The sequence below is a fragment of the Dryas octopetala genome, chromosome 4 (assembly GCF_963921425.1).
Source record: "Dryas octopetala chromosome 4, drDryOcto1.1, whole genome shotgun sequence".
NCBI lineage: Eukaryota > Viridiplantae > Streptophyta > Magnoliopsida > Rosales > Rosaceae > Dryas > Dryas octopetala.
Window position 1 is genome coordinate 11,876,779 of NC_141369.1, and position 27,619 is coordinate 11,904,397.

Sequence of the window (27,619 nt, forward strand, 5' to 3'; positions counted from 1 at the left end):
TTGAAGTTCAGTTGAATCCAAAACTTCCTTGAGGGAGATTTATATGTCTATAACAATACAATACAAGTAAAATTAATTGATCCTAAATTTGTATACCAAATTTGAATTTTAAATAATTTGTCATTACACGTATTAATATTTTACTTTTTATAAAATAAATAAACCTCATAGTGAGTTATATCACTTTCTACTTAGCCTATATGAGAATCAATAAAATATTGACTTATTTTTTAAGATCTAAATTTGAGATACAAAATTGATATCCCTATCACTGCTTTTAATATATCCAAATGTCCCTAAATCCCCTGCCATGGCTATGGTTCATACTTTTAGTAGTCCTAATGTCTCTCCATCTTGTTACCCACTTTTTAATGAATTTGTTTATTACAAATTTATTACTCTTAGTAAAAATTACTTTAAAAGAAAACAATAAAAAATAATAATTGTGACTTGGGTAATTTGACCAACCTCTGCACCAAAGGCCATCAAATGACCACTTGTTGAAAGGTCTCTCGATCCGCCTCGAGGCCAACAATGTTGGAATAAAATAAATTTCAGGGTTAAAAGCATTTTATGAGACATGGCCGTTCAAAATTGAAATAAACTAAATTAAAATATTAAGGGTATTTTCCGAATATATATTGAATTTAATTAAGAAATGGATTGGTATATTGATTAGTTTAGAGGTGGGAAAACCTATATAGCTGTGATGACCGGTGAGTAGAGAAAGAGGTGACAAAAACACCACTTTTTACCAACCAAAGAGAGTTTTAATGCCAAATATAGACAATTACTATAATAAAGTTAGTCACAAAGTAATCACCTACCCCATTTATCTTTCCTATACTTTATTCACACGCAACTGTGCAACAATTTACAATCGTCAAGTTAAGAATCTGACTAGACTAACAATCAATTTTCTAATTAATTACATTATATGTATCTATCTAATAGTCCATGGATCAATCCTGTTAATGCAGCTAGTGGCTAAAATTATTCTCATACATAACCCCTAGATCTCTCTCTCTCTCTCTCTCTCTCTCTCCCTCTCTCTCTCTCTCTCTCTCCCTCTCATAAAAGGAGAAGTTAAGAATTTAATTTTGCGTGACTTTGAAAATTCAACGATGCCCTTTATTGAAAAAATAAATGTAAGGAAAAACAATTTAAGTTAAGAAAAGTAAAACATGCAGTAAATACATGTCGGTGTTAATTAATAATGCAAAGTACTTTTTTTCCTTCTTTAATCTGAGAGAGCATAAAAGACTCAAAGTTTTGTCACAAACGTGAGGGTAAAATGGTCCATCACTTAAAAGCTAAAATCCCCCTGACTACTTAGACTCTCCAAGAATGTATGCAGAAATCATATATATGGTAGAAGTATTGTCCATGAAATCTCTCTTTTATTTGAGCTAAAACTCTTCCTGCTAAGAAAGAATCCTAATACCTTTTCATACAAAGAAGAGAGACAGTTAGGTATCAATGTGATTCATATATATATATATATATCAGTTATGTTATTGCATGTCTTTTTCATTAATTTTCTTTTTGCTAGCTCCCCTTGTAATATTTAGCCTACACAATTGGATAAAGTCATTTTCAACTTTTACATAAACAAGACGTACGTAGAGAAGAAGAAGTGAACAAACAAACAAAACAAACAAACAGTAATTTTTAATAGATTAGACTTGTACATACATATAACATACACATACGTAAAAGTCTTTATAATAAAGTAAATCTTCCATTAATAAAGAATAATAAGCAGTGGGCATGGCTGTGTCGGTGCACTTATTAGAGAGCCTATAACAGACAAACGACTGGGCAGCAGCTACCCACTATACTTTTCAACACCTCTCTACAATTCTCCCTCTAACCCCTCTCTCTTTTTCAGCTCTAAGCTCTCTGCAAAATCATCATTTCCATCTCAATTCTCTCCCAAAAAACACTAACCCATCTGCATTAAGTGGCTGAGACTAGTAGCAAGTGAGAGAGAGAGAGAGGTGGTGATGCATATGATGATCAGAGGGTGTATATGAGAAAACTATATATATTGGTAGAGGATTAAGGAGTTGTGATCGAGTAGTGCAGGTCTGGCCGGGTTAAGGAGCATAGCGATTAGAGTGAGTAGTGGGGGTAATAACAAAAATAGTAATAGGCAGAAAAACAAAAAGAAAGGCAGAAAGAAAGTGAAGGTTATCAAAATCAAAGAGAGGTTGATGGAGTTTTGGCACAAAATGATCTTCCCTGTCCGCCGTATCTGCCTTGCTGTCTCTACTCGTGTTAAGGCTCGCAAAAATGGTCAGTCTTAATTCATTCAACATATACATCATCATCATCACTTTTGTTTTATTTTCTTCTTTTATCATATATCATGTATATATATGTTTTACTTGGAATTCAATCCCAACCCCACAACCCACATAACCCATTTCTTTTTCTTTTTTTGATAATTTCACCAATTCTTGCCTCTCTCTGACTCTCTCTATATATCCTGTCCTGGAATAAGATTTTTCACTTGCCAAATTTGGCGATGAATGGCTCAAAAAAGTTTCAGTACCAGATAAGCTAATTTATGCATATCCCAAATTTTGTTCTGTTTTTGTTTTATTATCTTTCCTTTAATTTCCTCATTTTTTATTAATTTGTATATTCTCTTTCCCTTCTTTTCATTCCCTTCAAAGAACCAATTTTTTCATTATTTTCTCTTTGTATTTCAAACTGTTTGTTGTAAATAAATAAACAGGTTCTTTAGTGTTACAAATGACTTACAATTAGCAATAATAGTGCTGGAATTTTATTTTATTTCTATAACTTGTTTTTTTTTTTTTTTTTGAGAAATATTTTAATAACTTAGTATAGTTTTTTGGCCACCAATATTGTCTCTCTCTCTCTCTCTCTCTCTCTCTCTCTCTCTCACTCTTAGCACCACCCCTCCGGCCCTCCCCTACTTTTGGAGGCGTGGTCCCTTCTGTATCAGCAATATTTTGAATTATCTTAACAACCTTCTTCTTCTTTAATCACATAATCATAGTATAAGAATTTTCATTAGAGTTTTTCATCTCCCTAATCAAGAAGGTGGTATTCTTAACTCTTAACTATTTTATATTCTAGATTCTTTTAACATCTACAACAAGCAAAAACTCTACAAAAGGCCATAAACAATTCTATAAGAGGCAAAATCATTTAATAATGATGAGTCATCAAGTTCTCTATTTACCTAGATGATAAATAATTCAATATTAGGTTACCTAGCTTGATTTTAACATATATATTTGTAAATATCATATTTATATATATGTCAGTCCCTTTCTTTGAATATGTCAAAATCAGCAATCAATTTTATTAATTATATTATAATCCAACAGACCATAAATTAATTAATTTGATGACAAAACCATATGAGTCATCGCTCAAGTGTTATGGGATGAGTTTGTTTTTTTCAGTCTTTTTAATATTTAATTAAGGGGTGGTAATTGGAGCTTACTGTTACTCCATTTAGCCTAATAAAAATGGGTATTATTTGTGATGTGCTGCTTTTTCATGTGAGTTCACATCTACTAAAGAAATCATCGAGCCTCCCCACCCAGCAAATTGTTTTTTCTTACCAATTAAATCTGCAAATTTTATAGTCTGCTTAAAAGTTGAAGTTTGCGTCATCCAGTTTTCTTGCTAGGTGTCAAGGTGTGCTGGTGCAGTGAATTCTAGATGCAAACCTACTGTTTTCTGGATTCTTGAAATTTTCTTATCTCAGAATTTTTTTTTTTCAACTATACATGGAAAAAGATGTTAAGTGTGTGTGTGACTTTGAACCATTATTTTTTGTTATATTGATAACTTAATTCTAACTTTAACTTTACCCACCTTCACTACTTGGGCTAGCCGCTAACCCCATAGGCTTGACTTGAACCATTGATTGGTGTGGATCCACTCTTGCATCCATACTAATCAATAATTGTCAATCCTTACATCTATGTTATTCCTTAATACCCTAATTATTTGTTCTGGTTCTAGTGTTTCTTCTTCTAAGAGATTTACTATTATGAATATAAACTGCTATTTATCTAATGGAAATAAACTTTATGCTACTTGGAGAAAACAAGTTTAGATTCCATCATATGAGAAGTTTTCCCATCATAACAAGTAATAATGAATCCAACCAAACCTTTCAAAAATTTGTAAAGCAGTGTTTTGATATTTTCTTTTAGGTTCTTAATAGGCCCAAAAAAAGGGAACATGGGTGCATAAATTAAAATATCCCATTGGTGGTGGGTGTGCTACCCACTAGACTAAATTGAGTACTATAAGACACAACAAAGTGTGTGATTGTACGGAATAACCTAAATAGTTATTAACTCATGCCATTCAAAGTGATCGGCCTACTTTTATGGACCATTCCTATGCCTATTTTCCAACTCATACCACTATACAGGTAGTGGTGACCAATCTTTTGTTTTGTCTTTGGGCCGAAAGCTGAGGCCTAAAAATAGGATCACCATCTTTGATTCTTTATTGATGCAACCTTGATGTCTAAATCACTAAAATAAAGGCCTGACCCTGAAAACCACATTAGCATATTATTCTAGTCCCAGATCATGGTCCACGGTTGATCTTGTTATTTGAACCACTAAACCAGAAAGAATCTTATACCAGATTAATAAGATGATATTCCAACTACCTGGGACGTTATGATAATTGTCACTTTTATTTCTTTGGTTTTGTGGTCAGTAAGTGGTAGCATGGCCTCATTTAAATTGCTCTTCAAGATTTTTATTTTAACTTTAACTTTGCTTGTTGATGTTAGTTTGATATACATTATTGGTAAATTTCCTAACAAGTTAAGCTTTTGGAGTACAATGATTGCCTAACATGGTATCAAAGCCTTCTTTACAAGAGGTCATAGGTTCAAATCTTCCATCCCCCAATTCAATTTGTTTGTGTATGTCAGTATCTCTGAGAGTTTAAGTTTTTGGGGTACCATGGTTTTCTAACGGTGTAAAAGTGATTACTTACAAGTCCTTCCATGGTGCTATTTTGAGCAGGTGCTGGGCTTTTGAAGCTTCATGATGATGTACAAACCTGTGGCTATCAAGATGTGCAGGTGATGTGGCAGATGCTGAGTAGAGAAACAGAGCTGATAAGTCATCACCACCACCCCAAACGCAAACAAAGACCCTTCTGGAGAGTTTTTGAATGGTCTAAACCATAGTAAAGCCTCATCATATGCTTAAAAAATTTGAGACCCAGCCAGTCACATACTATAATAATGATAATAATGTGTTGCTGCTGTCTAACAAGACATTGGCATCATATTTTTACAGTCAAGTTGCCAAGATTGCAGTGGCATGGTACAGAACTTCTAGCTATCTGCAGGTGTCAAAGGCTCAAACACACTATAAGATGAAATATGTAACAAGTTTACCTCTATTGTGAGTAAATGAGTACTACCAGAGACAGTCATTTGTAAATATAATAATAATTTTCCCTGAAAACCAGAAAAGAAAGCAGATAGTTCAAAAAGCCTCCCTGGAGAGACCATTTTTCCCATTTTCTGTGTAATGCAATGTATATATGTGGGGAGTTCTATATATCCTAACTGAGTTTAACTTTGCACTATTTGCAAAAGGTTTATATTGAACACGCACATTCCCTCTGAACCTGGAGTCCAATACATTAATTTAATCTTCGAGGGGATTAATGTAAAGTTGTAAAGGACAAGACTATCGCAGCAAATGACATACATATTGTATCCAATTGAATCCAGTCAGTCTCTCAATCACATTTCAAAGAAAAATAAGGGGCCTTAGATCAATTTTGTAATGCTTATATGAAGCGCAAACAAACATCTTTGAATAGTGGTTCTTTTGTTGATTAACAAACTATTGGTATCACATATTAGTTCATTTTAACAAATGATGGGAATGACCACGAACCCTTAGTAGATGAACACAAAACCTCCTTAACAAGAGGAAAGATATAGCCATCTGTTCAAATTTGAGCATGTCATCCATGGTTGGCAAAATGATTGGTGCTTGTAGATTAATGAGTTTCAATTAACAATACAGAAACCTAGATGCCTACAAGCAAGATATGACACTTGAATATTGACACAACTCTACACACATCAACAGGCTTAATCAAAGGCCTGCTGATGAATCAAATTGGGGTGACGAAGCAGCATCCAAAATGAACACAAATGAACAAAATAACTAGAAATGAGAACAGATGTCTTATTCACTCAGTCAATAAGTACATATTATTCAACTGATCGCTTCACCTCAGCAGCGTAATAAACCTGAGTTTTTCTAAACTTTATCTGCATCTAGACATCAGAAACATGCTGTTAAAACTTTTTAAAACACCAAGAAATTATCCAGAATCATTTTCTGCCAGTGGATTCCTTTCTTTTTTTGCTAAGGCTACTGATTCTCTAGAACTACATGCAGTATTGCCAAGGTTTTAATTTTACTATAAAACTATTATCTTCTATCTTCCTAACAGCAGAAACAACATAGACCACTCTTTTCTATAAAGCCAGCATCTGAAGCAACACATCTGCTTTCTCTATGAAATAGCTTTAGAGTGATGCCCTGCTGACCTTTGGTTAGGACACTCTTTTAACACCATAAGAGGGATAAAAAGAAAGGGTCTATGACATACATTTAAGCGTGCAGGTTGCTCTAAGCCTCTAACTGATTATGCAGGTCATGTATTATGATTAGTCATTGTGACACAGTACTTGCCGGTGTCCGGGAGACAAGGTCAATACCATTTTTGGCATGATGCAATGCTTGTATAGTGCTTATCAAAACTGAGTGTGCGTCCACCTCTTGATATACACAAGTTAAGAAACTGTGCATCTCTACAACAGACTGAAAGGGTGATCACCAAAAGTAATTAGAAAGGTAAAACTTATTCATAGAAGAAGACATACAATTAAAGTTAACCTTTGGGTTGTACCTGCTTTTAGTTTGAGTTTGATATTTCCTTCATGATGTCTCTAAACCAGTCAAAGGAACTTTGTTCTCTTGTAACCCAATAAAGATAGGCTTTCAATGGAGCCTTTCTTATGCTGCATTCTCTGCAACCAGTCTAGTTTAAGATACCCAAGAGAGGAGTTTGTTAATTGTTGAAAAGTAAGTAGCTTGGAGATCAATTTTCTCAAATGAAACACAAAGTATAACCAATAACCAAGCCAGAAATGTTACATGATCACAACGTGATTTTTCAGCACCATTGACAACATCTTTGAGGATGCTAATGAAAGGTGTAGCACCTATGCCTAGACCAATTAGAACAATAATATCATACTTGACATGGTCTTGAGACTTGAGAGGCAGCACCATAGGGCCTGTCAATGTATACTTTAGGATAACCCTCGACTCCAGACAGTGTTGCCTGTATAAGTTCAAAAGAACAATCCCTGAAATTTTGAAGCATTGTATCCAAAATGAATTGAGATTTGGAATTGGAATCGAGTCTTTTCATTAATATTCCCAACATTTACCTCTTGGAAAAGACTGTATATTTGGTAACTCCAGTCTCCAGCAGTTCTAATATGCACACTTAGGTAATCATCTTCTGGTCCTGAAGTTAAGGAAAATGGGTGCCTGACAATGAAGAAAGAAGAGAAAAAACAGAATTCAAAATACATTGGCCTAGTTGCTAATTTGGAAAGTTCAATTTATGGGCATCCGAAGTAACTTTTGGTTGATAACAGAATTCTGATACAGATGAATTCTTAGAGAAGTGCAATACAGACATACCATTCAAATGGTGAAATTTGAGGGCACTGAATGAATATGTACATGCCACTCAGGTACCTAAAACCTTTTGGTTTTTGCAATTTGAGGAACACAACTTTTCCTGGATAAATAGTTTAAATACTTGCCTGCATAATTGGTGACACAAAAAAAAGTAAACAGAGGGTTGGATTCCCAACTAGTTGCTATTGCAACAATTGTCAATTAATGGAGCTTTACCATACCTCAGATTAACAAGGGTGTTGTAGTATTGGTATATACCTTCAAAATTTCCACCTCATAAAATCCTGATCTTATGGCTCGAAAAACTCGTTCTCCGGTATATAACAGAACTGGAATGACAATGTACATCCATGCCTGCTTAAGCAGATTCTTAACATTAAATCACAAGCAAGGTGAGCACCACCATGTTGGATAACTCCAACTACTATCCCTCCTGCAATCAGCCACACATACACCACAAACGTAAGTATAGCCTGCAATACATAATGTTGCATTGTGATTGTTAATGTTGAGGATAGAATCCCACATCTCAGACCAAAAAAGAATCCCACATCAGAAATTTATAGCATTGCATAACAAAACTAAAAGATTCTTAGTTATAGCATTTGTCGAATCCTAGTTATAGTCATAGGTAAGTGTTCTACCACCAAAGCTAAGCTATTAGCCGAATTACCTTGTGGAAGTTGATACCTTCATTAAATGGAATGATTGAGCTTATCGAACGGCTCTTGTGAAGCCACGTAATTGTATTATGACAAACAGGGAGGAGAACTAGAGCCATGTTGAATTTCAGGGAGGGGTGAGATTTTTTACTAAAAAAATCAACCGAAACCGAACCGTTTGGTTTGGTTATGTTTTTTAAACTTTCGATAGCGATAGTATAACCGAACCGAACCGATCTTGACCAAGTTCAGAACGGTTTTTGGTATCCCAAACCATCAGTTACTGATACCAAACCGATTTTTAAAAATTTTATTATTTATTTTAATAAGTTAATTAATGTGGACCGATAGATTTAGGGTGCATGAGGTTATCATGCATCCCATCACACTGGATCCCTACGCAGAGAGCTAGATTTGCCTCTCTCTCTCTCTCTCTGCTATCAATCGCCTCCCAGAAGCCCATCATCTCCGACGCCGTTTACACCCCACCACCTCCATCGGTTCCAGCTCTCTGAGTCTCACCACCGTCGCCTGCCTCTATCTGTCTCTATCACACTTGATGGGTCGCTGAGTTTTTGTTAATTGAACAGAAAAAGTGATTGTAATGTTAGTATTATTCAGGATATCTTTTTCTTATGATTGTTATTTTTGATTTGTTGGAGACGGATATTAATGGAAGGGTTGCTGGGTTCGTCACGAATCACCCCAATTCGTACTCATTTTAGGCAAAATGACCTTCCTTCCATTCCTACAGTCTCACTGCGATTTGCAAAAAGTTTGTATAGAAATACAAGTCAAGTTGGGATGGAACGAAATTCCAAATTATTCAACCCAGTTGCTGCTTCAACTCAACCATTAGAAGCCTCCTCCACATTGAGCCACTTTGACAACAGGCTACCACCCAAAGGTAATCTGATTGGCTGAATCTTCACTGTGAATTTAGTATGGTATTTTGATTGTTTGGAGCTGAAAACTTAGTTTTGAAAAATATATGTATATTAACTATTTAGTTGGTACAAAGTGTGGCACTATAGCTTGTTGGAGCATTGAACTGATACACTTAAATTAAGTTTGGAGTTGATGTTCAAAGACTAAAGAACCATTGCCCCACTTAGGCAGGAGTATGAGCTTATGGATTGGGTTGTTGAAATTTAAAAATTAGAAATAGAAGGAAGAAGATAAAAAGAGATTAGTCATGAAACTTTCAGAACCATATGGACTTGGTTGATGGTTTTATTTTAATGTTTATAGAGGTCCTTGATGTATGGAGAAGTGCTGATGCGGTGTGCTTCGATGTGGATAGCACGGTTTGCCTCGATGAGGGCATTGATGAACTTGCAGAATTTTGTGGAGCTGGAAAGGCTGTTGCAGAATGGACTGCTAGGTTGGAGCCAGTTATTGGAATTTCTTTCATTTGTTTATTGTAGAATTTTCGGCTCTGATTGCAGTTCCCATTCTTGCTAGGGCAATGAATGGTTCAGTACTTTTTGAGGATGCTTTGGCTGCCAGACTATCTTTGTTCAATCCTTCCCTTTCTCAAGTCCAAGATTTTCTTGAAAAGAGACCCCCAAGGTAGGAGTTCTTCTTTTAGTTCTCTTGAGTATATGTTGCCTTCTTGTTTGCTTAACTGGGGGTGTGTTTTTTGGTCTTCATAAATTTTGAAAGATGTATTGTGTTTTGCATAGAATTTGAAGACACAAGTTGGTAGTAGTTTAAGATGAAAATATTTTCGTTATTACCAAAAGATGGAAATGAGATATTTTTATGATAGCGTATAAGAAAATAGGGTAACCTGAATGTTATAATTGCAATCCTGGACTTATTTTCCTTCAGGTCTGCTGGTACCTGCTGCTTTACAGCATGGACAAGCACGTCAATTACTTAACCATTTCTTCTATTGTTTTCCCTGGTCTTTTTATTTTTATTTTGAAATAGTCAGCTTGGAATTTTGCCAACTGATATGTACATTATGTACTTTATATCTAAAATCATGAAAAGATTTTACTTGAAATCTTCTGTGACACAGTTTGAAAAAATGTTATGCATGGACCAATATTCTCAGGTTTCTCAAAAGAGAACTCTGTAACTGTCCCTGAATTCTGAAGTCTCAGGGCCAAGATTTTGGAGTACCTGTTTTAAGCAAAGCCATTGAGTAATGGTCATTATTATAATGGCCTGATTGCCTGATATAATAGTTCTTCTACACTGTTAAGCCAAAATAATGATCTTCCAATATTTATATATGCTTATAAATGATTTGGAGTCTGATTAAGGGATGTTGGTGAGAGGGCAGAAATGAAATGATTTGGAGTCTGATTACTATTTGCAGTTCTGGGAATTTGATGACCAAAATTTTTCTAAATCTAGTCTTAGTGTACATTTTATGTAGGATTTCTCCTGGCATGGATGAGTTGGTCAAGAAGCTGAAGGCTAATAGCACCAACGTTTACCTGGTCTCTGGAGGCTTCCGCCAAATGATCAAAGTATGTTTCTGAATAATAAATGAGCATCTCTGTTCTATTGCTACTTTTTTGTCTAATTTATCATTTTTCAGTAGAAGATTATTATTACTCAGTCAAATATAAACGGAGTCACTTGTAGTAATTTCATCTTGATGATATTGAATAGTGTTATAGGCCTACATATTGGCAACTCTCCAGACAAGTAGGCTCCATCCATAGACAATTTAAAAAACGCCATGTGCTTAAACTGACTGAATCTCCATTATTTTTGGGGGGTGTTTTCATTGTTATGAGACTCATATAGAGCTTCCTACACGTGATCTCATAGATAAATATAGAATTAGCGTATGATGGAGAATAAATTGAAATTTCAAATCCTCACCTTATATTGTAATTATTAACCAAGTTAACTTCTTCTAAAGCCTGTTGCATCAATTCTTGGGATACCACCTGAAAATGTGTTTGCCAATCAACTGCTGTTTGGAAGTTCTGGGGAGTTTCTGGGTTTTGACAAAAATGAGCCCACTTCTAGGAGTGGAGGAAAAGCCACTGCAGTTCAACAAATAAGGAAGGTTGGTCTTTAGCCTTTTGTTCAATTTGTCTAGTGTGTTGCTTGCAAAGCTTATATATTAAACTGGTTTTCCAGGCTCATAATTACAAGAAAGTAGTCATGATTGGAGATGGTGCGACTGATCTTGAGGTAAGTAAATTATTCAAACGCCTACAACTAAATGATAATTCTAAAACAACCTGATAGTAGACTGGTCCAATATTCTGGGGCAAAAGAAAGGAAGGGCCAAGAATCAGGATCCTTTCATATTCTGTCAATTGAAATCAACTTTTTTAGGACGGTTGTCAAAATTAGTGAAGTGTCATGTACATTTCTCTGATAACTAAGCATGATTAATGTAATAATCTTTTCTTTAAGCGGACACATGAAGTTCTCTATCCAATATTGTTTCTCTCTATATCCAGGCCCGTCAACCTGGAGGTGCTGACTTGTTCTTTTGTTATGCTGGTGTTCAACTTCGAGAGGCTGTTGCAAAAAAGACCGATTGGCTTGTTTTTAATTTCGAAGACTTGATAAGTTCCTTGGAAGAGCCTGTACTCCTTTGAGCCTTAGTCATTCTTTATTTTGTGCTATTGTTTCTCTGTTGGCCCTGCATTGCTGCATTATATAGTTACATTGTTCTTATTTTTACAAGGTTGTGTATAAAACTCATAAGAAGATGAATAACGAGTTTGATTTCAATCCATTGTTCATCCTTATTCATAAAGGAGAGGAGTGGACAAGCAAGTTCCATCCACTGGGCTTGGGGTACTTAAATTCCTATTAATCAAAAGCTGGTGGTTGGCCAACTCATGAATTGGTCTAGTCCCCGCCTCATTCATCTCCTATAAAAAAAAAATGTATATATATATCAATGTCATTGTTTATTTATGAAATAAATGGCTTATAATTAAAGGGAATATTGACAAGTATCAATATCATCATAATTCAAGTACAGTTTTTATAATTTATTGCAACATTGTTAAACTATTCCTTTCATCTTTGCGCAAACAATCATTTCGATATATGATTAGAGCGTATATTTTGTAAGTCTTTACTCAAGCATCATTCCAGCAAAAAGTTAAACATGTTAAAAACCATTTAACCTCATTTGAAGGGTCCTCATTAGACAATTATATCAATGTAATTCCGTATTTTACTGGTCTAATATTATAAAACTATTTTGTAATTGTCAATAATAGACACTAATTTTCTTCAAAATATATATTAAAATATATTGATATTAAAAACTTCATATTTGAAAATAGAAAGTATTCCAAAATTACAGCAATAAGAAAATAAGTGGATATGTTAATAGTGAAAAAGAAAAGAAAAGATAATAGAATAGAAAATGAGTAAATAAAATGAATCACACTCCTTAATTAGGTAATAGTTTAGAATTATGATAGGTCAATGGTTGGATTCCCTTCTAAAGACATCAATAGGAAGTCAATAACATGAATTATGATAGGTCAATGCATGTTTAGAATTATGAGAGGTCAATGCATAATTATGATGGTGTTATGATAGATTGCCTGCATGTTTGTAGTCATAAAAATTGTATTCATTGCATGTTTAGAATTATCTGCTTGTTTACAAAAATTGCATGTTTAAAATTGTATTCATTGCATGTTATAAAAATCGTATTCATTGCATGTTTAGAATTGTCTGCATGTTTGTATTTATAAAAATTCACATTGGAAGCCCGTGTAAATATATGTCACTTTCGCAAAATCTATATATGTTTTTTAAATGAATAAAGAGATCATTACCAAAAAACAAAAAAAGAGTAAAAAGAGATTTTTTATTTTTGATAAATGAATAAAAGAGATGAGAACTCAAAATGACCGATCCAAGATTAAACATTTATCAACTTTATTATTAATAAAAAAAAAAAAAAGGAAATTCTATTCATACCCAACATTCTTCTTATTTTACCCAACAAAATTTTTAATTATGAATGGACAATTATGTACTATGATGAAATGACCATTGAGAACAAATGCAACTTAAAAAAAAAAAAAAAAAAACCTTTGTTTCTTTCTATACCCAATATCATATCTTCATCTTCAACTACCTCCATAACCAAACTCTAATCTTAATCAAAATTTTGACCTCATATCATTCAATCAAGTGCTTTAACCCGAATGGAGGGTCAAATCATTATTTTCAAGGCTCCAAATAAGGTATGTGTGCCAATTTTTCATGGGTATTAAAAGCTTGAGTAAATCTGGGTTCGCATAGTGTTCGGTGGACCAGTGCCGAACATTTGTATTATGTTCGGCAAACCCCTGCTGAACATATGCATTATATTCGGCAGATGCCCACCGACTAATGATAGGATGTTCGACAAATGCCTACCGAATGATGCAAAAATATCTAAAATTATCACACAATCATCGTTCGGTAGGAACCTGCCGAACATCCTATCATTATTTGGTAGGCACCTGTTGAATATAAAGCAAATGTTCAGCAGGTGCCTACCGAACATAATGCAAATGTTCGGCACTGGTCCACTGAACACTGCGCGAATCCAGATTCGTTCATAGCGTTCATAACACAAAAAAGTTTACACACAACCCTCGTTTAAAGGTTCCCAAATAACGATTTGACTCTTTATTCGTCAAAACAATCTTAATTGGATGATATGAGGACAAAAATTAGTTTAGAGTTTAAAGTTTAGTTATGAGAGTGAGGTTGAAAGTAAGTTTGGAAGGGAGGGAGGCTGAGTATTATTAATAAGGGTATGATAGTAATTTGAGTTGGATAAAATGAGAAAATATTAATTTTAAAAAAGTAATGGTTGGATAAATTGAGAAGTTGAGTAAAATAAGAAAGACTTTTGGATATGTATAGAATTTCCCTTAAAAAAAAGCTATAGGGGTCGGAAGACCCCATTGCCCGCATGTCTTCACCACTGAATACAATAATAGTCATCACTACTTGATCACAAACGGGGAAAAAATAAAAAATAAAAAATTGGAAGAAGAAGAAGAATAAAATACTTGCAAGGCAAAATTAAAAAATTTCATAAAGATGGAACTATTGTGGAACAATTGAAGAAAAGCTGAAATCCAATTCTTACAAAATTGGAATTTTTTATCATATACGGCTTATGAGAAACGTGAGGACTACAATTGTGAAGAAATGTCTATAAAGAGCTACCAATGAGCCTACTTTTTATGTACCTCAGTTGCAGGTTAAGAATAACAATCTACCAATCTCTTCAAGACACCCCCTCATGCATATGCATCATTTGTACATCTCTTGGAAGGTCAGCATTCAAGCCTTACACACACACTTTCACTCTCCATGCATGTGTAGTCCATATCTTTTAACATGAGGACCCTCAAACCAACAACGGAGATAACCAATGGCATCCGTTGCAGCATTTATGGTTGTATTTCAGTAAACTACCTGTACAAGAGATGCAACAAAATGGCTCATCACTTAACCACCTTGCAGTACCTTCCGTGGGTCAAGTTGTCCGCTGCAGTAACTGGAAGGGACAGCAGATAGCTCCTGCCTTCCCCTCCACTCTTCACCGGGTTTCAAAGTAATAGGCTTCTCCACACAAGCAGCCTGGACACAGAGCAAATGCTTGTACTCATCATCCCCAAAATCAGAAATTGCCTTCGCTTTCTTATCCCACGGATTCCAGACCACTGCAAAGGAAAATGACCATCTGATAAACACTAAGGACAATTTTTGTTTTGTATGCCATACCTAACATTTAAATGAAACACAAGAAGCCTTCTACAATTTCTCAGTTGACTTAATATCCAGTCATAGGTAAATAAAAGAGTAGCATTCACTCAACAAATAATAAAAGACAGATGTGTTCTTTGTTAATTCTTTTAAGGTTTAAAAATACACTCATAACAGAATACAAATATCAAAGAACTAGGTGACCAGAAAGAAGCCCATATCACAAATTCACCTTATTTCATAAGTTCCTCACCATAATATAGCTTGCCAGCAAAGAAAAATGAGTGATGAAAACTAACCAGCATCTGGAAGCCCATCCTTCCGTAACACAAATGTTCTCTTCCTTTCATGGTCCAAAATAGCAATTTTTGTAGGTGTACCAAGATAAACTTTGTCCACCTTGAGAATCAAAGGTATCAGTTACTGACATATAAACATGTACAATAACCAAAACAACAATTAAAATCCAATGCATCCCAATAAAGACAAACACTAACTTCTGACTCGAAAGTTATTGCATCCCCTTGTTCAGTAAATCGCTCTCTATCCTTCAGGTTATCCAGATAATCCAGTGTCTCTAGTCCTTCTACCCGCACTTCACTAAACAAAAGCAACATGACAGTTAGTATACAAGCAACACAAATGAATAGTTTCAAGAAATGGATTATTCTGATGCACATGCATGCCCCTGAGGATATACCCCTGAGGGGGTGTATACCACATCTGAAATGATTCACACATAGACATGCATTAAACTGGTCTCTGAAAAATGTTGAACAGATGACAAAAGTAATCTGTATGGTTAACCAGCTAGGACTTCCTCATTTACAATATCTGTATGGTATATTCAATTAGAAATGATATTTGTTGAAAAACTCTGTAAGTAGCTAAACTATTTCAACATCCACTTTACTACTAATAAAGAGAAAGGGCACATAACTTCCCATGTAAAAACACCAAGATCTTGTCTCTGAATAGACAAATTCACCCCCCCTCCCCCCCCCCAATTATATATATATATATAAGTAAGCAATGGACCTCCAAAATGTCCACTACCATGGTTGTCCAACCATATCTCAATAGAGAGGTTTCTCACGGATGCTGTTATTTATTTCTCATCATAGAATGTGAACCAGGGATCTCCATTGTGTATTTAACTAATTATTAATATTTATAACAATTATTTAAGTATCAAAGCTAAAAATGTAGCCCATGAATAATAAATATTATAAAAGAATTTATTTAGTTTAATTGGCTACTATAATATATTTGGAATGTTAGGACTATATAGCCTGCAGATCAAAACTTAAAACAAATCTGATGCAGGCTACCCTACCATACGATTTCATCCATTCCATTTCACAACCCCGAATGCTGAAAGGAATCACAACCTGGTAGTTTAAACAAATGTATGGCCTAAGAAAATGGCAAAATAACTTCAAGGGCACAATCTACATAACAACATATATCTATGAACTATTTACTTATCAACAATTCAAATAACAGCAAGAAAATAAACCTGATATCAGTTACGGAAAGATAGGAGTGATAGGCGAATGTGAATGTAAACGACTTTCCATCAGTGTTTGTATTTCGAATGCGAGAAGTCAACATCAAATCCCCTCCTGGTCCCAGAGTTACTCTAAGGCGAAATTCATATCTGCAAATAACTTTTATTACATCACTACTTAATCAAGCTAAACAAACAGAGCTCCATGGAATCCTAACAAATATGTATCTGAGCATTAAAAATTTGAATAAGAAAAGTTGACATATTTGAAATCTGATAGCACTTCATAGAGCAATAGAATAGAATAGTATTTTTCTTTTTTTTGCCCAGAAGAATATAATTAACTGATTTTGCCACTATGAAAAGATCATAATTAGATATGAGCACAGAGCTGGAATTTGCCTATTGGGGGAATATTACATGCTACCTTAGCTGAATCAAACATGTAATTATAAAATTTAAGTCCAATACCTGTGAGGCCAGATTTTTGCATCTTCTTCAGAGGGCTTAAGGATTAAATCAATGAAAGCCTTGTTACCGCTATTTGTTGCAAAAGGCGGGGGATCATGATCAATACTCCAAAACCTATTCCTTGCAAAGCCATGATGTTCAAGAGAACCAAGACTTCCAAACTGCATGCATCAACTAATCATATTAAAAATTAAATGAAAAAGACAATAATAACCAGAGAAAATAAAAGAGAAGATAAAAGATGAGAGACTCCTACTTGTGGAAAACAGATTGGAATTCCTCCTCGGATAGCCTTAGGAGACTTAAAAGTAGCCTGCAAATGTCATACATATATTTAGAGAAGGGGGGAGAAACCCACACTATTTATATTAGCGAGTATTTACGTAAAACAATCGTTAGACCTAGGAGGTGGAATTAACATCACAAAGATCAGATTCTCTCATCCATTTAATTCTCAACACCGATTCCCTCATTTCCATCAACTAAGTTTGTTCCTTTTATTTAAATGACCTCTCTAAACTTAAAAGGTCTCTCTGTTCTTCCATTATCATAATTAGCCTGGAGCACCCTGCTACAGCTGCAACAGGGATATGCAAGCTTCCCCAAATAGCTTTTATTATTCTATTTTATTTTACAATTTTCTCACTTCTCCAAATGATGTCACATCTTCCACCTTCCCACATGGTATATGGTCCACACTATTCAAATATTCTTTTTTTTTTTTTTTAATGTTTTTTTTTTTTTTTAAGTTTGACAGAAAAAGTGGAAAAGGCTAGGCAAAAACTTGTCACAGTGAAGGGGAGTTTTGAAGTGCCAAAAAAAGGAGTCTTACATAGATTATCAAAGAGAGATTCTGCTTTGAGTACTTAACTTCCTCAAAGATATAATCTGCTTTGAGTACTTCATTTTTCAGAATCTGCATTATCAAAATTATTTTAACTATGTGATATACTCTATGATAATATACTTATCCCGGGTAAATTATTTCCTCTCGGTAAGTAGAAACTGAAATCTAAGTTGTGCTTGTGCATGCAACATCTAGCATGCACATTCTGTATTCCTAGTCACTCATCTCTGAAAAGAAATCAATATCATATGAGTAACTTGAAGTAACTTCAGGAAAAATTCTCAACCTACATGCGAGCTTAAGATAAACAACTTCTGTGCAATATATCTACTAAAATCTGATACCTTACTACTAAGAAAAAGCAATTCTTCACCATATTCATTTTTCCAAGATGTAACTTGAGCTCCATACAAATACACCTGTTTCAAAGAACCAAACAAAATTTGAATCAAACAAGTTCTATACTATATCAATCTCATCAAGGAAAAAAATAGAATTTTCCTTAAAAGAAAGGAATGATAAAATTGCACAAGGCAATGTTGTCAAGATGAGATTATTGATGCTATAATACACACTCGCATGAAACCACAAACAAAGTGCAAATGCCCAGAACATTCCATTTTCTGTGGTAGACTTAAAATACCAACAGCATTCCCAGCCACAAGGTGCTGGAGTTCACATGAGTTAAAGGCACATGAGTGTATAAAGATCCCTTTCTATTATGAGAGTTAAATATCACAGGAAAAGAGAAGTAATTGACATTACACACAAGTAATTGACATATCACATGAGCGTATAAAGATCCCTTTTATTATTGAATAGATCTCTCATATTTGTATACCCAAGAACACTGCAACACAACTAATTCAACATTCCACAAAATCCCAAACTCAGTTACAGACCAATAATAGTGCATTTAATCTCTACAAGTAGCATACGACCATCCCTTTGGCCATTAAGGGCACCAACAATCAAACCCAGAAGGGGAATTCTGACTCATTGGGACCACCATTCTCCAAAAAAAAATTAAAAAAAAAAAACAAAAACAAAAACCAGTAGCGCACAGGCACACAACTAGTACTAAGATGTACTTGATGTTAAAAATGGACTGTATTAACGTCCATAATACACTTGGAAAGCCCAAATATGTCGAACACGAAGATTAGCAACACAGCTTGCTCGTCTAAACGACAATTATCTTACATAATTGATAACAACATTCAAGCAATTGAAGCTACACATACCGATATAAGCAAGAAAATAGCTACAGAAAATCAAACGTAAGCTAGGTTGAAATTACACTGATATATATTAGCTTTCTATGTTTCTTTTTCACATGAAAGGATTTAAGAATACAAATTTGGCAGTAGGCAACGATTCTTTTATGTTCTTGGTCATTTACGAACCATAAAGATTGTAATTCCATATTTACATACAAAGTTCATTCTATATCAATATCTAAATCAATGTATGAACCACCACAATTTAGTTTCAGAATTGTGTGCCAAATTCGAACGGAAACAGAATGGCATAGCATTGAGGATAAATGAATTGATCAATGAATCAACAAAGAAAGAAAGAACGAAAGGAAGACTGAATGAATGAATGTTTTTCACGGAAAATGGAAATTAGAATCAGAAAATGAGTGAGAATGTTGTTGAAAAGAAATGGAATAAGATCGGCGAGAAGGAAGAGAAGGGTGGGTTGGTACCTCAGCAGAAGAGCCACGAACCTCTCGGAGAACGACCTTTTCAAGGCCATTCACGCCCTTACAGTGCTCCACGAACACCTTCTCTCCCTCTCGGACCCCAGAAGACATTTCTCTCTCTCTCTCGCTCGCTCTGCAATGTTGAACCTCTTGGGATCTCCTATACTATGTCTGCTATACATATATATATATATATATTTTTTTTTATGGGGAAAATTTTGTATTTTTTCGGTGATTTGGTGATTTATTATTATTTTTTGGGATATTTTAATATTTTCTTCCGAGTGATTTGGGATTCTATCATCTTTTGGATGATTAGGGAGATAAGAGATTTATTAATATTTTATGGTATATTTTTAGTATCGGAAAACAGTTATTTTATGAGTTTTTTTTTTTTTTTTTTTTTTAATGACAATTCGTTCGGGTAGGAGGGGGGGAGCAACTTGAACCCGTCTAAAATCCAGCTTAAAATGTACCGGTTAATTATTTATCAGTCTATTTTAATCTGGAGTGAAATTACACTAAGGATTAAATTGAGAGAGTATTTATGATAAAAGTTTTTTTTTTTTTTTAGTTGGGAGAGGGGGATTAAACTTGAGTGGATTGAAAATAATTCAACGACCCTTTTAACTGAGTTATCCAACAACTACAAAGTCTATTTGTTTAAATCCGATCTCATTTTGAATCTCATTTACTTAGAACAAGTAAGTAACTTCTATATTATATGTAACATGCATCAAGTTGATAATGAAAAACTATGATAATAGGTGCTTCAAAAATGTATCTTAGTAAAAACAAAAAGTCAATATAATATATAGAAAAAATTAGAGTTTAGTCCTTCTAACATTTCTTATTTAGAAAAAAAATTTATGACTTTTTTTTTCTCAAATAAAATCCTTATTTTTTTTTAAATAAAGCTCTTTGATCATTGCCTTGTCAAATAAATATGTCATTATTTTTTTCTTTTTTGAAGGTATAGGGTACGGGTTCATCTCATACCTTCTTAGAGTATAGAATAAGGTTTGTGGAGATTGCATGTTAGGTTTTAACTCTGAGATTTTGGCTGGAGCTCAAAATCTCAGAGTTAACACCTAATATAAAGTTGACAAACTAGGGCTTGATCAAGAAGAAGTAAAAATGCATTACCGAATACTCGAAAATGACCGCCAAGGGCTAGGCACCTGGTATGTATGAAAAAATTGAAACTAATGGACCAATATTATGTAATATGAAATGGTTATAATATTATTGGACTTTAATTAGAATTTTAAAAGTCATAAAGGTTTTAGTTAGTAAATTGGTAAATTAAAAGACCTAAATGAAAGTTTTCCTAATATATAAGGTCCAAATGAGAGGGTCCAATTGGTGTTTTTCTTTGTTGCGCATATAATTTTTCTATTACATGATCTTGTTAATAGTTCTTATTTTTTAGGATATGTTTTTTTTTGTTATTTTATTTTAAAGTATAATTAATTTAACAGATTAGTTATTTTTATGAATTTACCCCATTAAGTATAAATTTTTTTCACTCGACGTTTTAATAGCCATGGGCAATTTATGGAATTTTGGATGTTTCACTTGCAGTACTGTATTTGTTTAATTTATATAGATACCCTAACTTATATGATCATGCCCAAGGCAGGATCAATCCATTTATTTCTACATAACTTTTCTCCACCAGCAAAATAAGCTATACCCCATATGTGTGTGTGTATATATATATTTGCAGGTTGATACACAAGCCATTATTTTGTGCTATCCTATAGATGTTTAATTGGTCAACAAGAACATGCAAGAGAAACTAGAGGAACAAAGAAAATTGAAGGCACCTTGCTCTGATGCGATAAAGAAAATCAAGAATGATTGTCAAGTAATTTATATTCACTAATAACTCAAACTTACATATATCAAGCTAAAATTCCAACTTTTAATAAAGAATCAAGAATAAACAAGAATGCAAAGTATTCCCATAGTTCATCATTTGGTATGATTTTTATTCTATGGTTATGAGCCAGATTTTCCAACTAATTAACTCAAATCGGGCATCATGGAAGTGATGAGAGACAAAGTGGACAACAAAATGGCAGTGATCATAATTGAAGCACCGTTCCCAGGAACCATTGCAGGTATCCCGGATGATTCTGGGGCTGAACCAGCTGCATCTAAACTGCCGGGTGCTGCCAAAATCGTCGGTGAGTCACCAGTTGATGGTGATGGACCGATGCCTGGGGCTGCAGATGGACCATTGACTATAGAGGCTTCTGATGGATCCTTGCCCGGTGCTGCCCCTTCCGGCGATAAAGAAAGGGATGATGAAGGTGAGGGTGATGGAGAAGGTGATAATGAAAAAGAAGAGGGTGATGGAGAAGGTGATGATGAAGAAGTAGAGGGTGATGGAGAAGGTGATGTTGCAAAAGAAGAGGGTGATGAAGAAGGTGATGATGAAGAATTAGAGGATGATGGAGAAGGTGATGTTGCAAAAGAAGAGGGTGATGAAGAAGGTGATGATGAAGAAGTAGAGGGTGATGGAGAAGGTGATGTTGCAAAAGAAGAGGGTGATGAAGAAGGTGATGAAGAAGAATTAGAGGATGATGGAGAAGGTGATGTTGCAAAAGAAGAGGGTGATGAAGAAGGTGATGAAGAAGAATTAGAGGATGATGGAGAAGGTGATGTTGCAAAAGAAGAGGGTGATGAAGAAGAATTAGAGGATGATGGAGAAGGTGATGTTGCAAAAGAAGAGGGTGATGAAGAAGGTGATGATGAAGAATTAGAGGGTGATGGAAAAGGTGATGATGAAGAAGTAGAGGGTGATGTTGAAATAGAAGGTAATGGAGAAGAAGAAGGTGATGTTGAAATAGAAGGTAATATTGGAGAAGAAGAAGGTGATGGAAAAGGGGATGAATGAGAAAGAGATGGAGAAGGTGTTGGAGAATGAGGCCATGAAAAAGGGTTTATCCAAAAGCTAAGTTGCACAACTGATAATTTATTGGGCTCAGAATAAATTGGTCTGACCACCGTGACTGTGTTAGAGCCAGCAGCCGATTCAATGGTGACCCCATCTTTCCCATTTGTGACGTCCAAGTAGCCCTGCTCGCCTGTTGCTTGGCCCATGGCTTGGAGCAGAGTGATAAATCGGGCAGGCTTTGACAACGAGCGGAACATTGGGAGGTCATAGTAGCTTGTCAAAACGTGGAGGGCTATGATCTTCCGGTAAAGCTCCACTGGTTTTCCCCACATTGTCTCCATGAGGCCGTTGTCAAGCGCCAGAACAGTCACGCCTGCTCGTTCATTGATCTGGTTTGCAACCGTGGTTCGAGTCAGGTAGTCATTGAAGGTGCTGAACTGTGGGTTGTCCTCTAGGATTTTGGTGATGTTGTGAGCCGAGGATGGAGATGATAAGAGAAAAAACAAACTTAGCAGGAGACAGAGAGCACTGGGTGTGTTGAGCCTCATGGAAACCATGTTTGAAATATCTATATATCGACAATTAGAGGCAAAGAATTATGAGAATGAGAGAGAGGTACATTTGAGTGCGGATTCAAAAGGGTGTATATATATTGGTTCAAGGAAAGTCTTGGTTCGCCAAATTTGCGGGAACATACGTTTTGCTTGGATAGAAATGAGGGAGAACATGTTGGAGTTAATTTCTACATTTGTAGGAAGAGTGACTCCCTAGTTGACAATGTATTGGCATTTCAAATCTAAAAATAGATGTCCTTTCGGAAAAGCCAAGTACGGTTTTAGACCACATGGGATCATTAGTTGACCGCATAATTTGGAATATTACATCAATTGTTATGGTTAACTATTACATATAACATACATGAGTCCTTCTCTCATGACCACCGGATCGTCAGAATTTGGTCAAGTCTCGGATATTATATGGCGATAGAGAATTCCTATCATATATGAAAACATTTATATACGACAATACATAACTATCATCTTATTTGAGAACATCTTCATGCATATATAAGATAGACACTACATATTACCGAATAGTACTATCCGCGTCAAGTGCTTATGTACATTAACTGCCACACTATGTGACATTTTTTTTGAGCATTCACTATGTGATTAATCCAAGTGAAACCAAAAGTGCATGTGGCTTATTTGACATTACTTTTATATATATATATATATATATATATACATAGAAATTTTTTATACAAGACTAGTGTTCTTTAACTAAAGGACAGACGCATATGTCTAACAGTCATAACTTTTTTATTGATTTGTTGTTTTTTCAATATTTGCAAAGCTTAAACTTTAATGTTTAGTATTTGAATTATAGGGACTTCATCCCCAAAGCCTAAATCAAAAGTATTAAACCCTTTAAAATTTTGAATTTTTATAAATTTGAAACAGTCACAAGCTAGCGTGACTGTTCAACAATCACACTTGTATAACAAACTGATTTGTGACCTAATCCAAAATGTATTGCTCTAGGTTAGTACATAAACTAAAAAAAAATTAGTGTCTTACTGTTTTACTGAAAAACTATTGATATTTGGTATTTAATCCTAATTTTCAATTAAAAATTTATAAGAAAATCTTTTTAATTCATAATAAAGTCCTTCCCCAATTTGAAGGATATTTTCCCCGATTTGAAGGGTATTTCCCTCCTAGGGTGTAGAGTGGGCTTTGTAAAGCCTAAAATCCTAAAGTTAAAACCTAACATGAAGCTGTCAAAGAAAAAAAATAAAAGGATTTAATTAAAAACCATAAATCACTACCGGTCTTAATCTAATAAAAACTCATAAAATGAACTGAACTCTAAGTTTTTCTAATTTCAATTTTAGCAACCACATCTTAACCTAAATGTTTGCTATCGACCACATAAAAGGTTGCCATAGTCATTTTATAAGGGTTTTTGGATTTCCCATCCATTTTAACAACCGTGGCCAATTCTATGTGGTATGATTTTAATTAATTTGGTAGGAATGTGATTTTGTCCCCAAATGCAATCATTAATAAACTATAACATGATTGCTAAACTTAAAAGCGTTGCTTTTCTGGTCGATCGGACTAAAATTAAAAGTACGAGGACTGGCCTTCTATCTAGCCTTGTAGTTAAGTGCTTGCGCCTTTAACTCAAGATCATAGGTTCAAAGACGGGTACTTCTTCTAGTAGCCAAACTAAAAAAAAAAAAAGTACAAGGACCAAAATAAAATTAATTAGTTGGGTATGTACCTTAGACCTAGCCTTTTTATTTTTCTCTCTCTATATATTCTTTAAATTAATTAATTTCATAATTAGGAATTGAGGGTACTCGATCAAGGCAGAGTTAATTTTTTCACAACCAAATCCATTTCTACGGTGATCTACAATGAAATGTCCCAATGCTAACTTAGTGGCTTGGCTTCATCGGTTCTTAACAACCATGACTGAGACTTTGAAAGTACTGCAAGGGTGAGGACGAAGTGAAATTTCCATAAGAATTTTGAATAGAGGGCTGGTCGATCAGTGGTATGAAGAAAACATCTAAAGCAAGAATATATATTATGGGAACAAATATATATATACACGGAAACTTTTCCATGTGCACTCGGGTTGTGAGGACTTGGATACTATACAACGATACATTATACTCATTCTATATCAGAATATCATTCTACAACGATATATGATACACATTCTATACATGGATGAAGGCATTCTCGTATAGCATATGCATCATGTATCGCCATATAATAACCTTCTAGTATAAAATAAGCATTACGTATCACCACGCGTATAGTATTCGAGTCCAGACCATTCTCACGAACCTGGTGTTCATGAGAGAATGACTCAATATAAATAGGTATAGACGGAATTGGACAAAGAAAAGAGAGTGCTTGACCAGAACAATGACCAATGCCGTCTCTAGATTGGGATACAGAGGGTGGTGACTGGTGAGGACTTGGACTGCCAATTTTGTTGTATATGTGAACAAAAATTTACAAAAAAAGATAAATAACTTTTATAGATACCTTTTAACCAAATTTTTTCACTCCAGCCCAATTCTAATCTTTAATTTTTTTTTTTCAACATAAATACTGTTAATAGGCGATACTGCGTACTTAGAACCAGCAGCCGATTGAATAGTTGGCCAGTTGCTTGCCCATGGCTTCGAGTTCATAATATATAATTGGTGAAAACGTGGAGGGCTATTATCTTCTTGTAAATCTCCATTGGTTTTCCCAACATTGTCTCCATGATGCTGTTGGATTAGGTAGTCGTCGTTGAAGGTGCTCAACTGTGGGAAGCCCTCTAGGACTTGGGTGATGTTGTGAGCAGAGGATGGTGAAGATAAGAGGGGAAAGAAACATAACAGGAGACACAGAATACTGGGTGTGTTGAGCTTCATGGAAACCATGCATGTTTGAAATATTGATAAGAGAACATCTCCAATCCCTGCAGCATCTGATAAGACTAAAAAGCAGGATGACAATCCCCAAAAGAGTTCTGAACCAAGTGCACAGCAGACTTCGAATCACACTCAGCTACCACTTTGTATACTGATCTACTCTATGGGTAACTTCATTAGGCTCTCGATGAATATGAGTAAAACTTGTAGTCATTGGGTTTGTGCTATGTTGTTGTAGTGTGGTGAGTGGTGACCTTAATTATTAGGGTTATTTGATAAATGTTTATGATTTATATAGTACAAGGCCATGGTCCCACACTCTCACCTTTTCCTAATGTGGCAGACCACATGATTGGATTGGATTGCATTACCAAACTGTGGACGTGGATTAGTTTGAGCAAAAGTGGAAAATTTCAACACTCCCAACTTCATTGTGTCGTCAATAAGGAAATCTCTCATTGAAAATTTTAAAATACGAGGTCTAGAGAGGAATTGTAGAGGGTCTGAAATTATTTCACAAAAATAATAGTAGGAATTCTCAATTTCTTTTCATTGAAATGTTTACAATAGGGGGTCTAGAGAGGAATTATAGAGGGTCCGAATAAAATTTCTCAAAAATAATAGTAGGAATTCTCTTAACTCAGAAAGATATCATCTCGTAATTAATCATCACTGTTTATGTCCCTAGCATGCATGATCACTTCATAAAATGTGGATGAAATTAGGACAAATGGCCGATATTACTAGAAGGATTCATATTTGGATGGTGGGTACCTGTGGGTTTCACGGTTTCACCACAATTTTTCCTTTTTTTTTTTGGCCACTCACAATTTTTCCAGTGTCTAATCGCAACGCATTCAAATCTTAATTCATTCCCTTTTGGTATTGTGTACTCAAAAAGAATTTGATTGTGCAATATTTCCTAATCACGCAAGTGTTTACATGCTTTTGGACTCAAATGTAGACAATGAGAATTCTATTACAATTGGCATTATTACAACCTAGAGCATTCAAAGGGTTTATGCAACAACTACAATGAGATAAAACTGCAACAAATAAATTTAACACAAATGGAAATACAATGAATTCAAGTATTTGAATTAACTTCTCCATCACTTCCTCTTCCATCTTCATTGTCTTGCTTCTTCCATTTCTATTTCTTGCTTTGCTTTCCTAATCTTGTGTGCATATATAGAAACAGAAAACACTTTTCTGCCAATCGTCTAGACTTTTTTAGGTTCAACAGATAGGTGCATATCAATCAGCAAGGCAAAATGTTGTGAAATTTTCTCATCAAGATCAATTGTCAATGCATTATGCATTATGTTTTTTAGTAGTTTTTTTATTCCAAACTCGACTAAATTGGATAGTTCAGCCATTTAGAGCTTAGATTTTAGATTTTAACTCTTAATTTTTTAACCGCCTAGAGTTCTGAATTGTTGATAAAGAAGATTCTTAAATGGGTTCTAAAAAGTAAAACGGTTCAGATCATTGAACCACTTGTAGTGTAGCCCCAACAATGCGATCCCTTTTGTTTATTGTCTAAAGGAATCCATCCTAAAAAGGGAACTCATATAATGTGATCCCT

General features: G+C 34.7%; 4 protein-coding genes and 1 pseudogene across 6 annotated transcripts; 2 read left to right on the forward strand and 3 right to left on the reverse strand.

Moving 5' to 3' along the window:
• The first annotated feature begins 1,809 nt into the window (after positions 1-1,809).
• LOC147286858 (elongation factor) lies at positions 1,810-5,585 on the forward strand. The gene is given in 3 exon segments (XM_086241129.1): positions 1,810-2,298; positions 5,040-5,191; positions 5,193-5,585. Coding segments are annotated over 3 exon segments (270 nt in total). The 5' UTR covers positions 1,810-2,216; the 3' UTR covers positions 5,229-5,585.
• Positions 5,586-6,134: 549 nt separating this feature from the next.
• Positions 6,135-8,702, reverse strand: LOC147286859 (respiratory burst oxidase homolog protein F-like; annotated as a pseudogene).
• A 139-nt stretch (positions 8,703-8,841) lies between these two features.
• Positions 8,842-12,143, forward strand: LOC147286860 (phosphoserine phosphatase, chloroplastic-like). Of its 2 annotated transcripts, XM_086241201.1 has the most exons (7): positions 8,842-9,332; positions 9,677-9,809; positions 9,890-9,997; positions 10,815-10,908; positions 11,310-11,459; positions 11,534-11,587; positions 11,863-12,143. In XM_086241201.1, the coding sequence occupies exons 1-7, from the start codon at positions 9,098-9,100 to the stop codon at positions 12,001-12,003; spliced, it is 915 nt and encodes a 304-aa protein (XP_086097327.1). In that variant the 5' UTR covers positions 8,842-9,097; the 3' UTR covers positions 12,004-12,143. The 2 variants fall into 2 exon arrangements, with proteins under 2 accessions (XP_086097327.1, XP_086097328.1); XM_086241202.1 differs by lacking the exon at positions 11,534-11,587.
• Positions 12,144-14,500: 2,357 nt separating this feature from the next.
• On the reverse strand, positions 14,501-19,890 carry LOC147286861 (putative glucose-6-phosphate 1-epimerase). 2 transcript variants are annotated; one of them, XM_086239377.1, is made up of 8 exons: positions 19,685-19,890; positions 18,318-18,392; positions 17,383-17,439; positions 17,127-17,287; positions 16,665-16,805; positions 15,643-15,745; positions 15,445-15,544; positions 14,501-15,102 (listed from the first exon to the last, which is right to left on the reverse strand). In XM_086239377.1, the coding sequence occupies exons 1-8, from the start codon at positions 19,790-19,792 to the stop codon at positions 14,888-14,890; spliced, it is 960 nt and encodes a 319-aa protein (XP_086095503.1). In that variant the 5' UTR covers positions 19,793-19,890; the 3' UTR covers positions 14,501-14,887. The 2 variants fall into 2 exon arrangements, with proteins under 2 accessions (XP_086095503.1, XP_086095504.1); XM_086239378.1 differs by lacking the exons at positions 18,318-18,392; positions 19,685-19,890 and adding an exon at positions 17,959-18,171.
• A 2,742-nt stretch (positions 19,891-22,632) lies between these two features.
• LOC147286862 (fasciclin-like arabinogalactan protein 14) lies at positions 22,633-23,143 on the reverse strand. Its single transcript, XM_086240839.1, has 2 exons — positions 22,703-23,143; positions 22,633-22,656 (listed from the first exon to the last, which is right to left on the reverse strand). The coding sequence occupies exons 1-2, from the start codon at positions 23,141-23,143 to the stop codon at positions 22,633-22,635; spliced, it is 465 nt and encodes a 154-aa protein (XP_086096965.1).
• Between the last annotated feature and the right edge of the window lie 4,476 nt (positions 23,144-27,619).

Coding starts and splice junctions, on each gene's coding strand:
- LOC147286860 (XM_086241201.1), top strand. CDS start 9,098: ATGGAAGGGTTGCTGGGTTCGTCACGAATCACCCCAATTCGTACTCAT. Junction 9,333..9,676: donor CAACAGGCTACCACCCAAAG/GTAATCTGATTG, acceptor TAATGTTTATAG/AGGTCCTTGATGTATGGAGA. Junction 11,460..11,533: donor CAGTTCAACAAATAAGGAAG/GTTGGTCTTTAG, acceptor CTGGTTTTCCAG/GCTCATAATTACAAGAAAGT.
- LOC147286861 (XM_086239377.1), bottom strand. CDS start 19,792: ATGTCTTCTGGGGTCCGAGAGGGAGAGAAGGTGTTCGTGGAGCACTGT. Junction 15,746..16,664: donor CTTTCCGTAACTGATATCAG/GTTTATTTTCTT, acceptor GCTTTTGTTTAG/TGAAGTGCGGGTAGAAGGAC. Junction 15,103..15,444: donor GGATGGGCTTCCAGATGCTG/GTTAGTTTTCAT, acceptor TTTCCTTTGCAG/TGGTCTGGAATCCGTGGGAT.
- LOC147286862 (XM_086240839.1), bottom strand. CDS start 23,143: ATGGTTTCCATGAGGCTCAACACACCCAGTGCTCTCTGTCTCCTGCTA. Junction 22,657..22,702: donor CGGCTGCTGGCTCTAACACA/GTCACGGTGGTC, acceptor ATAAATTATCAG/TTGTGCAACTTAGCTTTTGG.